The sequence below is a fragment of the Toxoplasma gondii genome, chromosome IX (assembly GCF_000006565.2).
Source record: "Toxoplasma gondii ME49 chromosome IX, whole genome shotgun sequence".
In the NCBI taxonomy this organism is placed as follows: domain Eukaryota; phylum Apicomplexa; class Conoidasida; order Eucoccidiorida; family Sarcocystidae; genus Toxoplasma; species Toxoplasma gondii.
Window position 1 is genome coordinate 4,763,350 of NC_031477.1, and position 12,869 is coordinate 4,776,218.

Sequence of the window (12,869 nt, forward strand, 5' to 3'; positions counted from 1 at the left end):
GAACTACAACAGAGACGGGTTTAGCGTTTTTTGATTCGCTTCCCGCCTTCGTCCATTCGGTGCCCCCCTTGAGTGCCTTTGCGTTCTTCTCTGTTTTTCGATTCTTCTCTGTATCTTCTCCACCACCGGCCATAACCGTTTGTCCCCGCCGCGTTCTTCATTTCCTCCCATGTTGTTTCTCCATGTCACCCTGCCGGACTTCGACTTCGGTCGTATCGGCTAGTCCTGTTCCGTCTCCTCTGATTCAGTGCTCGTCCCTCTCGCGCGCGTCTTCTCTTGTCATTCTCTTGATATCTATCCCTTCGTTGTTTCGTCTCTTTCTCTGTTTCACTGTCGCCCTATCTGGGGCACGTCCTCTCTTCTGGTGTGTGCTGTCTGTGCGTCATCGTCTGTCGCCGCCTTCGTCGGCCCCTCGCTGACGGTACGCCTCTCTCCTTTCTTTCGCTTCGGGGTGATTCTTTCTCCGCTTCTTTTTTTCTTTGCTCTTCTCTCCTCTTTGTCCCGTTCCCTTGCCCTTCTGGGTCTTCTTGCCTGGAGACTCTGCGTCTGAATGAGAAGAAGCCGCGAGGTGAGGAGGCCGAAGAGCGCCCTGCCTCGAGGATGCCAAGCTGTTCGTGGCACACCTTCCATGGCGACCAAGCATTTGACGAGTCCGTCGAGAAGAAAAGGCGGTAGCGTGTGGAGACACAGAAGCGGCCGCAGCAAAGCGTCGTAGGCCGCCACTGCGCAGAACAGATACGTATAGTTGCATGCGATACTCGACGCTTCCACAGCAATCAACACGCGACTCGCGCGATGTTGCCGCCTCTCCTGTTCTCGTCGGCCTTCTTGCTGAGACCCAGAAAGGCTCGTGTTGAGGGGCACTCGGGCGTACTGCGGCAGGGAGAGGCGGGACAGCAATCGATAAAAGGCTCACGAGAAGTACAACGAATCTCTCCTCATTAGTCGCGCACCCTTTAGAAGGAAACAGTGTGTACCAGGTAAGCCAATGAACACTCATCCATATTCATATTCACTGAAAGCATTCACGCACATTTCCATAAATGGTTATGTCCTGCAGTCGGATCTCATCCAGGGACATAACGAACTATATGGATGTGCGTCAACACGTATACACTGTCTCTACACCTATGTATGTATGTAGGCATGTATGTATGTTTAGATAGATAGACACTCTGTGTGAGCAAAGAGCGGTTATTGTTCTCTCAACGCAGGCAACGTCGTTGGTCTTTTCGTAGTTCTCTGCGAGGCAGAGGCCTCACCTTGGCACAGATGGCCTGGGCAAGCGCATCGAGGACGTAGGGAGACTGCCGCTCTGAGAGCATGTTGGGAGAAGCAGGACAGTAGATACGAGAGGTTCCGACTACAGAGAGGTCCCGGGTTCATGTCGTGGAAAGCACGAGAAGAAAGGGCAAAGAAGAAGTCGAGCTCTGAGGTTCATCATTTGTGGCGGCACCACCCTGATTCTTAAACCTCTGCCAGTCACAAGCGCGCAGAAGTTCTTGGGTCCTCAATAGTCCTCCTGAATTTTTCGTTGTGTATGGATACCAGCTTGTCCAGGCAACGAAGGCATGCGCTTGCAAGGCCGTTCTCCTAGTCACGTAGACGACATTCCTGGTTTTCTTGACAACGTTCTTATTCAATTCACAGAGTTCCATATATATATATATATATATATATATATACTCGCATGTATATATTCGTGTACATGCAAATCCAGATATATCCACATGCGTTTCTTTGTATGATGCATATCTCCATACACGTGGCTGTGAAGGGCCGCCGGCACGAACTTTTATCAGCAAGTCTGTGCATTCTCGTTGCATTAACTTTCTCCTTGTGGTCAAATGCATCTCAGACCTTGCATTCGGGACAACTGAGGAGATATTTAGGCTCAAGGAAGAGTTGATCCTTATGATTTAACGGATGTAAAGGTGCTCAGGGTCTAACCGTGAGGCCTACAGAAGGCTTGCCTGAGCGGCGTTTGGCGTAGAGGTAGCATGCACGAGCCACGTGAAAAGGCGAATGTTGGCTTCGGCGTTTCTGTTGATTCGGTTTCATGTCTCACCTGCAATAAAGGGCTTGAAGTGACAGAGTGTATGGCCGCTTGCTGTCGGACTGACGCGCGTTGTTTCACAAAAGAGGCTCCACAGCTTTTCCCAGCAAATCTGCACACGTCCAGCAGGATGGAAAGAGGCACTGTGAGTCAAGTTTCTCTGCAGTCTTTTAACGATCGCGGCGGTAAGAAACCGGAGTGTGAGGCAACAGAAGTAGGCGGCACCAATGCTCGTGAACATCAGCATTTCCAGATGCGGATCTGTACATGTTCAGAGAAACTTGCGTAGGGTGAAGTTGCTCCTGCTTTCTGCATGTGGACAGAGACGAGAATTCCAGCTAGTTATTCGACCGAGCAAGTTCACGCATGCAGGCGTGGCCTGGCGATGCACTCTGCAAAATGGACCAGCTAAACGGAACCGCGAGAAAAATTCGCTCAAAAGGAGGGGACGTATTTCTTCTCTCCGAGCACACCGTCCCACCAGTCTCCGCAGTTTCCAGGAGCGGAGGCATGCACCCGAGTCTAGAGCACCATGCGTTGCAACGTCGAGTAGAGAGTCAGTTGGCCCGAATCGAGGCGCGAGCGGTGCGCTTGCTAAGCGCAAGTCGTTCTTCTGCTTCAAGGAGGCAGATGAGAGGGCGCGAAACGCAGCTTGCCTTCCCTCTGCATCAGCATAGATCTCTCACCTTGGTGATGTTCTTGATGCCAAGCTTCTGCGCGGAACGTAATATGTGCAACCAGAGCAGAGGAATCGGGAGAGGGTAGTAGGTGCCGAAATCCGGCGTTGTTTCACTCAGCGGCAGACTTTTCCTTGAGTCGATGTGCTCTTCGCATGCAACTGAAGAGAAGGAAAACCATCCACGCAGGAGGAGCAAACGGAGCAATGCATTTGTTCCTGAAAATGCTTTTCCTTCGGCTGTCTCCTCGTCGACGCCATCTGAGGGAGCGGCTCTCGGTGCCAGGAAAGGACATGCAGATTGCTGCGGACGCGGGATTTCCGGTTTCGCTCTGATGGGAGGTTAGCACCCAGCGAGCAGCTTTCGCGTGAGGTGCAACGTAGCCATGTTGAAAGTTTTCGAAGGAAGACGTTCATGAGAGTATATGGCCACAGACGACAGCGAGAAAGACAGGAACCCGCACTAGAATGCAGACAGTCCCTCCTACAGCTGCGCGAGTTCCGCCACATTTTTGGACTATGTGTGTGGCCATCAAGAATTTGAGGAGCTGGTTGTGATACTTCCGTGAGACCAAAAGGTGTTTGGAAGTTTATGTCTCCAGCCAAGTTTGACAGACAAAACGAAGGCGGCACTTAAGATCTAAATCAGCAGCCTACTCATGTACACACAAGTGAAGAGGCGCTTGCGGATGCATTTGTGCAACTACTGAGGTTTCAGGTATGTTCACTTCTACAAATACTTACATGCATACTTATACATATATATATATATATATATACATATACATTTATATATATATATATACATATACATTTATATATATATATATATATATATATACATGAACACGTGTGAGACAGGCCTTCACATCTATCCCGCGGTTGGCTATTCCACTGGCAGCTGTCCTGTCTCTGAAAGTGCTCTTTTGTGTGGGATGGGCATTCAGTCGTTTTAAACGCCCCCTCGTCTCCCTTCCCCCCCTCACAGGACACATCCTCTCGTAAAAAGGTGGAGAGAGAAGTTCTTTCGTGGTTTTGTGTATTTTCCTACCCTCTAACTGTCTTTACTTACAGTGGTACTTGGTGTTGGGAGTGAGACCTGAGATGTGAACGATGCCATGTGGCGGGTGTCGGACGCCCGTGTGGAGGAGTTCGGTGTGGAGTTTGGTGACTGAGATTCCCGACCCAGCTTTTTTCCCTCCAAATAAGGTGATGAATGCGTCCTGAGACATGACGTTTTTCCGCGTCGCTGGCATGGAAAGTGACAGAGAGGTGCAGGAACGACCGACGAGGGTCGGCGGGCGAGACGTCGTGGGTGTGGCGGCGGGGTCGTCTGTCTGGTAAAGCCAGCCTGCATGCACGAGCTTTTTCTCCGTCGCCACGGCGCTCTCGAGTTCCCGAACCGCGAAAGAGAGAATCTGCTGTGCGTTGACTCGGCGACTCTCCGACAGCTGACACCAAAACAGACAAAGGCGATATGGATTGCTCCCCAGACTCAACAGCAAGTGGTTTTCTAGAGGAGACAAATCCAAGTTTCCCATTTCTTGAAGCTGACGGCGCATCAGTTTCTCCGCGTGCGTCTGCTCCGCTTTTGCGGCATCTTCGGCCCTCACGCCTTTCTCTTTAGAAGCGATTGGCCGGTCTTCGCTCTCAGGCTGCTCACCCAGCTGCAGGACGAACAAGACACGAGGTCGAGCCTGAGGTTGAGGGAGAGAACAGGGAGCCAAAAAAGAAGCGACACGGGACAGAGACAGAAGACAGGTGCCAACCAAGAAAACGCGCGAAAAGAGGATAGAGACGAGCGGAACTAAACACATACGAGGAGGAAGCGGCAGACAGAGTGGCAAGAGAGGCACACACACGTTTATCGATGGATGCAGATTCAGCTTTTCAGCCGTGCAGATGATAGACAGCATGTACCAAAGTCAGTGCACCCAGTGTGTCTTGCCAGAGAGCGCCTGACCTGCGCAATGCCTTGACTACGCGAGAAGGAATCGGTTTCCCCTATGAGCTGTATACGCGTGCTGACATGTGTGGGCATCCGTCGACAGAGACACTGACGCATATCTATGTCCATTTGCGCATCTGAATGCAAAGCATGACAGTCGGGGGGATGTCTTTACCTCCAGATCGAGTTTGAGACTGAGGTCGTAGAGCATGACGAGCAGGCTGGCACACTGGAGGACGAACTGTCCCCACTTCTTTTCCTGACGAAGGCTTTTCCCTCTTTCTTCTTCGTTTGTGTACTTCTTCCCGTCGCCATCGAAATTGGCAAAGCCGTTATCACTGTAGGCTCCTCGTCGTGTGCGCAGAACCGCGCCAGCAGACGATTTGCGGGAGAAAAGAGTTTCCTGTCGCTCGCTGTCTCGGAAGGTTTCTTCTTCCAAAAGATATGGAAGAGGATCCAGAGACGCTGTGAGGCAGGGGTCCATGCCGCTTCCAGACTGCTGCATCAAAGTCCCCATAAGCTCCTCCACGCGGGCGACTGCTGAGCGGACGTACTTCCGTGCCAACCTGAGAAAGGGATAGGGAAGAACCGGGATGCAGTTAATGGGTAAGGAACGGAGGCCAAGCACAGCGACAGCAATTTCTCGTACACAAGAGCTCCAGTGCCGCCAGAACAAGCGTGTGCATGCGGCTCTCGCAATCAAATGCAAATACCAACGCATGCGTTTTATACAGGCAGAGAGAGACGCCTATCGAAATGTAAATAGTAGGGATATATGCACGCGGTTACCTCCAGGTGCACGTGTAGAGAGAAGGAGCACCATCGAAAGGTAGGCAGAGGTACGCAAGTGTCGTGAGGGGATAGATGTGTACAGATATTCTCATAGTGATACGTGGAGAGACGCCTAAAACTCCGAGGAATCTCCAGAGTCAAGATGCGCTGTCTCCTACTGAAGAGACCGGTCCCTGCACCAGTGGAAGTTCTGCTTTGTCGCTAGTCTGAAAAGTCTCGCGCTCCATGTCCTCTTTTGTCCAACACAATCAAGTAGAGCAACAACGCACCGGAGCTCCTTCCGCGCTCTGAGGAGCCTGGTCACCGTGTAAGTCGCCTGAGCAATTGCATTCGCGTCTTGGAACCCGCAGGCGAGCATGGCCATTAACAGGGTCCCCAGGCCCGAACAGAGAAAGTCTTCCCAATGGCGAAGCAGGAGAGAAAGGTCTCTGTCCAGGAGGCGTTCCCAGTTTTCGTGCTGGCTGCGTGTCTCGTCTACCCACTGAATCACTTCCGAGAGGTGACGAGACCAGAGCTGCAGAGAGACAGAAGAAAAACGGGCAACTGCAGACGCGCAACGGGGACGACAAGGCGGTGCGGAGGCAAGTGGAAAGCAGCGGCAAAGAAAAACGCTTTGGTGGGGAGGGGACACAAACAGAGGCAAACAGTCGTCGCAGAGACACATCAGAATGACCTGCTCACGGCTCAACGAGCCGGTGTCCCATATATATTAGCCTGAGAGAATGGATGCACACATCGGTCTAAAAAAGTCTGTGGCACCAAGAATAACTGTTTGTGTACAGCGAAAGGGACTCAGTTATTAGAGGAGCACGCATGGATGCGTCTCGACCTGCGTTGTCTGTGTGGACTGACAAAAACACGACTAGGGAAAATGCGAGTTTGTGGGTGTCTTCCAGATAGGATGGCCGGGGCAGATTGTCAAGAGAGTGTCGACTTCCTTCTTTTTCATCCTCTGGGAAACTTGCCTCAAAAACAACGTCGTAGACGAATTCTTGTTCTTTAACGAAGAACAGCGATGCCAGATTTGGGTCGTTGAGGAGAAACGAAAGAAGCTTAACGCTGAGGTCCAAGAGATTTCGGTACTCCGTATCTCTGTACATCACTTCGCTCATCTCCAGTTTGTAATCTGCCGTGGTTGTGGCGGCGCCGCAGCTCGCCTGGGCCTCCCTCAGGCACTTCCTGGCTTCTTGAAGTGGCCAAAGAAGCCCCGCCATGACGCATTTGAACTGCGAGAAGAGGGCTGGAAGGCCATCCACCTCTGCCCATAAACTTGCATAAAGCTGAAACGCCTTTCCCTGCAACAGAGACGGACACAACCGTGCCAGCGATTACAAAAACTCAGGTACGGAGCGTACTTCCGTGTGTACGTCTGTTTCTTATTTGCATCTCGAACGGCGAGCAAGACAGTAAGGGGAAAATGGAGGACAGTATAAGACGCTACAATGCAACTAAATGGACGCATGTATATGTGGCTCTCTAAGGAATTGTAAGCGGATCTTGTATACATGGAAGCCTACGGGTAGTGGAACATCAAGTGCGAGCGCGATTTTTGGAGGAATATATTGTGTCGAGGTGGCGAAAGACACAGTCACATAGGCGCCACAGAACGTTAGTAGGGGTTGTATGTACTGCAAGAAGTCGGGATGACGTTTTTTGTTTTCTCCGGTGTTCTCAGTTATCGGGAATGAGTGACCATATTTCAGATTCACCCAGTTGCCACGAATGTCGTGAAACCGGAGGGAACTGCAGCTTGCTAGTCACCGCCATGTCCTGTGGAGTTGTTTGCGCTCTACCTGGAGTTCTGGTGGCGTGAGCCTTAGGTCCGGGTGGAGAAGTAAGGAGAATTTCGGCGAGGTAGGGTGGGAGAAAGGAAGCTTTGACGCCACAAGAACGAGGTCCTTTGTAGGTTGCAGAAGTGCATGTGCGAGAGAACAGCCAGGGATCCCGGCTTTGTTTTTCACGATCTCTGTCCACCATATTGTTCCTTCTGTCATTCGTCTCAAGCTTTGAACTTCGCCGCGCGCCGACGAAACGTTTCTCTCTCCTCCAGTCTCGCTATCTGTCTTCCCGGGACTGCGTCCAAGCGCCTCCAGCGTATCTGCAGGCTTTTCTCCGAAAACACCTCCTGCCGGTTCGATGTTTCTCTCTACGGCTCTGCTGCTGCTCCCGCCGCCGCGAAACTGGCACACGCTCCCAGAGCACTGCAAGTAGACGAAAAACAAGTTCTGAATCGGTTTGGGCGAGGTCAGGGTGTCTGAGTCGTTCCGGTCACATGCCTTTCGAAGAGGAATTTCTAGGGCAACCAGAGAGGCCTGTTCCGAGGGAATAAGGCCGCTATCAATCTCATTCAAGATGTTCTCCCGAAAGTCCGCGACAGTTTCGCTGAGCGGGGGCGGGCCGTGGAATTCGAGTACGGTTGAACGCAGCTCCGCAGCGACGTCTACGGGGCCTGAAGACCTGTCTGCCTCCATGTCAGCCGGTCCCGTTCTGCCCTTTCTGTACAGTTTCTTGGCTTCTTCTTTGCTCGCCGCCCACACCGGGCGCAGGTCACAAATCAGCGCCACACTATCGAGCTCGCGACGGATGATTTCCTGTTTCTCAGCCACCAAAACATCTTCATCCCGCTCTCCCGGGTGTTGACAGCGACTGGCGACGGACCTCAGCACGCGCTCCCAGTCCCAGCGCTGGCCCACGAGGTACGTGCCACTCGGCGAAGGAGTGCTGCCTGGACCCCCCGCCGGAAGAGCTGCGCGTTTGAAGGTTCGCAAATCACAAGACAAAACTGTCCACGGAGGCGACTCCGCCTCGTTCGACGGGCTGCTCGCCACGGATCCTGGGCGCGTTTGGGTCTCCGAGAGAGACGAGGAAACCACCGACAAGTCCACCAACGGCGGGTTCAAGAAGTGCCTGTAAGGAACGAAGAAAAAGACAGCTCCAGCTGAGTGGACGAACTGATGAACGAAAGCGATACCCCGCAACTACGCAAGGCGTGGTGTCGACCGCAACGAAGCGCGGCCATTGGCGCCAAAGAGAGAAACAAAAGAAATGGGTGATCGTGATCACGTTCTCAGATACCTGTCCCTGCAGTGAAGAGTTTTGCTTGAATGCGTCGGTTGTTCAATGCCGCATGGGCTGCCAGTGGCTAACAAATGTCTGAGGGTGTCTGTCAAAGAGCGGCCCAGCAGAAAGTCGGAACCTGTCGTTGTGCATCTGTCTCCGTATGTACCTCCCTGCATTTGCCCGTCCCTTGAGTGGCAGTGGCTCTGTGTGTTGCTTCTGGGCCTGTCTCTGGGAACAATGAGGAGGCCAATAAACTCAGGTTTGCAGCCGAAGCTCAGCGACGAATCTTGTGTTCCCTGGCTTCCTACCTGTAGCGCAGTCTGACTTCGAGGGCCCGACATAGCCGCTGAAATTTGTCTCCCAGCAAACTCCGGAACCGGAAGCAAAGGAGAAACAATTCGACATGGACGGTCTCGGGCAGCTCCATACAGGCTCTCTGAGCAGCTTTGACCGCCGCTAGAGTAGCATTCAAGCAAAGTGAAGCGGACGCGATTTCCGCATTGCCTGAAGTGGCTGTATGGTAGCTACTCCTGCCTTTCTTCGACCCACCTTTCCTTGACAGTCCGTCCAGCGCTGCGCTTTGGGCTCCTGCGGCCACGTTGGAGCTCGCATCTTCCGCGGCTGGAACCCACTCAACGAGCTTATTGATCTTATCTGTTCCAGACATAATGTCACATAGCATGCCCGCTGCCGCGGTGAGACACTGATCCAGTAAACTGAACTGAACCGAATTCCCGTTGTCCGCCACTCCAGGCGACTGGAGCAGGCGGCCATGGCCCCCTGCACCCATCTCTTTGGGAATTGTGGCGTCCTTAATAGCGTCGCCCGTCGTTGCGGCTGAGGCTGCTTTTTTCTTCTTCTGGAACGCAGCCCCCGTTCCGCTCCCTGCGCTGTGACCGGAGGAACTCTCAGCCGTTCCGACTGGAGATACGCCAGGTCTCATGCCCGCAAAGGAATCCTCTGCTTTGCAAGGGCTTAGCCTGTCGGCGGATAAAAGGTCGCGAAACGACAAACACTGAGGCAGGATACCTTCGGCCTGGGACACGCAGTCAGAAAGTTGAACTAAGCGCTGAGAGCTGTCATCTAGGGATGCAAACTCCAGCAACAAAGCTACTGCGAGGCGCTTCCAGGAATAGGCGCCGCCACCATGACACGGATCGTCTGGCGGGAGAATAGTCGGCTGGGCAGAAGTTGCGGGAGCCACGCACGCTCGGCTTCTTCCTACGTTCGCGAAAGCAGCTTCTGGGTCCTGTGTCTCTTTGGCGTAAGCCGATGCGAAGTCTCTTGACAACTGTTGCACAGTCTCCACGACCGCTAAACGCGTACACAGAGCAGGCATACAAAAACCAATTTACAAACCGTCAGGTTTCGAACGACACTGTACCGCCGATGTTTTCCGCTGAAGCACACCACGCGACGCGTCCGTCAGGGAATGTGATCCCCGTAATTGAGTTTAACATGGCAGTGTCCGGCACCCCTCTGAGAATTTGATCTCAGTGAAGAGCCACCCCATGTTTTTTGTCCCTGTGAAGTGTCTTGAGGCAGCAGAGATGTTTGTGTGGTTCAAACGCTCGGGCTCGCGGGCAGCAGTTTCAGATCTACGGCCAGAGCGCTGCCTGCCCTGTCCCGAGGAGACAACACCGTAAGTGACATTTCATCGTGGACGTAGTCTCTGCTACAGCACCTCTGAATCGCAACGGTTACCAGAAACGTGTATGTCTGTTCCATGCGCAGTGTACGTTTTAGCGCCGTACTACGGTGTAGGGTGTTCACATAATGCTCCGGTGGTAGTGTGTATCAGAATCGATGTGGCTGCCTGTGGGCGGCGAACCATCCAGCTGTTATCCCCATTTGAAGAATCAGGCCCTCCTTGCAGTGTACAAACAAGCGCTGCTCGGTCGAACCTGCAATGTTGTGGACGACGGCGCGTTTGTCGGAGAGCGACTGATGCGTGCAGTAGGTTCTGGCACTCCTTGTAGGACGGTGGCATTATTCTTTAGAGCGTGTCAGCTGCTACCTCCGGCGGAAAAGTGCACTGCAGCGGCTACATGAACGGTCACTCACTGCTTACTGGAAGTTCTTCGGACCAACACTTGTACTTGAGCCTGAGCGCTGTGAAGAAGAACTCTGTATGAGCCAAGATATTCTTGATTTCATCTGGGACAGGGGGTTCCATGCTTTCGTATATCTCCAGCTTCCTGACTTCCCCGAGCATGCGTTCACACACGCGGGCGGCGTCGTCGAACGCCCTCTCACTCTCACTGATGCGAATAATCCGAAGAGCTAAAGTCGATTTCCAGCGCAGGTACTGCGGACTGAGGAGCGGAACGCTGGCGTCGAGGCAAGAGAGTGCCCACGCCAAACAGGGTCTACACATACTTCCATGGTGTTTCATCCGCAGAAATCCACATATGCTATAAATCATGGTACTACAGTTGAGCGGAATCCAGTAGTGTGACTCTCTATCTTGACACGGTAGCTGAACGAAGGCCCGGAGGTAGTGTTGGCATTCTTCCAGTCTGGCTGTGACTTCTCGGACCGACTGTGTCATATGGAGATGAGGATCATTCTTTGAGACACGGTGAAAGGTAACCACTGTTCGCAACTGTAGCATACGGTAGACAGCAGTGACTAGTTGTAGATCAGTACTTCTCCGGCTGGTCGACAACACTCTGGGGGAGGCAGTCCCCTTCTTCTCGAGGTTCTCCCCGAGCAACGCATATCTGGCACGGTCGCCATTATTGTGAGAAGCTGAGTTTGTGGGTGTCCCTCGACTTTTATCCGGCGACCCGAACACTGTTCGCACCTGCTCCTCCACTTCGCCTTCAAAATATTCGCAAATCGCAGACCAGACTAATTCTACGGCTCTAATGGATGCGAGCTTGAATCCAAGGCGGCAAGCTTGCTGCAGCCGTATGCATAAAGGAACGCGATTCACCGCCCAAGCGGCAAGGACCAGCCTTATTTCTTTTCGGTCTTCAATCTGCAGCCATCAAACCAGCACGACTATGAAGGGGATTTCGGTGAAGCACAATCTTAAAATTGCTCTCGACGAATGTGGAAACAATGCACGACTTCTGGCTGCATACGTGCTCCCGCACCACCCCCCAACGAAAAAGGACTGAAGCTCGTTCATTTCATCGTAGGTCCCAGGTATTAGGCACCGATCGCTTCGCAACATTTTTGCGGATGCTTGGTTTCAGTTTAATTTGTTATGAGGGTCGACGAGACCATGCTCCCGAGTCTGGGTGCATGTCTGACCTGACATAACGCCACGTCAGACGAGAGAAGCAGTCATCGTGGAAAGCTGTGGCTTTCCTCAACATAGCTAAGGTTAACAACTTACAGCAAATTTGTTGGCGAATGCATCGTGAGTACCCTGAGTCACTTTCTCAGTGTGGCTTTCAATCGAGTTGATGAGCCTTTCAACCTGGGTTTCCAGATCGACGATCGAAACTGGTGCGCCGGCTGACATCGTGGACAGAGGGAAGAGGCAATCTGGTACGAAAGCGTGCTGGGGGGTCTAGCGCCAAGAACGCTGACCTGTTTCTGGAAAATGACAAGTCATCTCTCGTCAGTAACGAGACCTCTTTGTCAATTTCGCGATGACAAACTGTATTGAAGGCCCTTTTTAACTTCAGGGAGTCGCTGGGTCTCAAACGGTACCGGGTGAGATCAACAGATGGTCGCCTGATCCTTTATGATGGACAACAACGTTCAGTCAGAGAAGAAAAAGAAGCAAAGAGCTACTAGTGTTTGTGTGGTCAACAGATAAAGGAAGGTTCGACTATGAAAGGCTTGCTGAAGGTATGGTATGCTACGGATTCAGAAGCAGGTGATCCAGAACTTCTATCTGAAATCAGTTACCCACGAAAAAGCTGCTTAGCAACAGGGGGATGTGTCGAAGAGATCAGGTTGGAATACTTTTGACACCAAGTGACATAGGTCAGACAAATTGGAAACTATATTTCCTAGGCGTTCGTTAGAGCGAGAGGCGAGTGTTGACTCAACAGATTCGTATTGCCTCGTGCGAATACGCACGACACGAAGCATATCTACTGCCGAAGAATCAACGAGCCTTGTCTAAGACAAAAACAAAGAGTCATTGAGACATTGCTATGCTTTCTCAATGAATTCAGTTCAGCGGCGGCGGTGGAAGAAGGCGCTTCTCGAGGCGCGAGTCGCATGAGGATACGTTCACTTGACCGTCAAGCGAACCGTACAGGGACAAAAAAAAGTGACGGTAACGATAGGCAGGGACGATTCAAATTGATGCAGATCAGATGAAAACCGGCGGGTATCCCTTTGTCCTGCTTCTTGAAAATGGCGAGGGCGCC

At 52.3% G+C, this 12,869-nt stretch overlaps 2 protein-coding genes across 2 annotated transcripts; both read right to left on the reverse strand.

Moving 5' to 3' along the window:
- Positions 1 to 327: 327 nt before the first annotated feature.
- Positions 328 to 5,836, reverse strand: TGME49_210470 (hypothetical protein; the record flags this gene model as incomplete). The annotated part of the gene is made up of 7 exons (XM_002371818.1): positions 328 to 873; positions 1,263 to 1,315; positions 2,069 to 2,168; positions 2,743 to 2,894; positions 3,805 to 4,399; positions 4,856 to 5,246; positions 5,742 to 5,836. 7 exons carry the CDS (start codon positions 5,834 to 5,836, stop codon positions 328 to 330), a joined length of 1,932 nt encoding a protein of 643 aa, XP_002371859.1.
- A 1,393-nt stretch (positions 5,837 to 7,229) lies between these two features.
- Positions 7,230 to 9,871, reverse strand: TGME49_210460 (hypothetical protein; the record flags this gene model as incomplete). Its single annotated transcript, XM_002371817.1, has 2 exons — positions 7,230 to 8,379; positions 8,841 to 9,871. The coding sequence occupies 2 exons, from the start codon at positions 9,869 to 9,871 to the stop codon at positions 7,230 to 7,232; spliced, it is 2,181 nt and encodes a 726-aa protein (XP_002371858.1).
- Between the last annotated feature and the right edge of the window lie 2,998 nt (positions 9,872 to 12,869).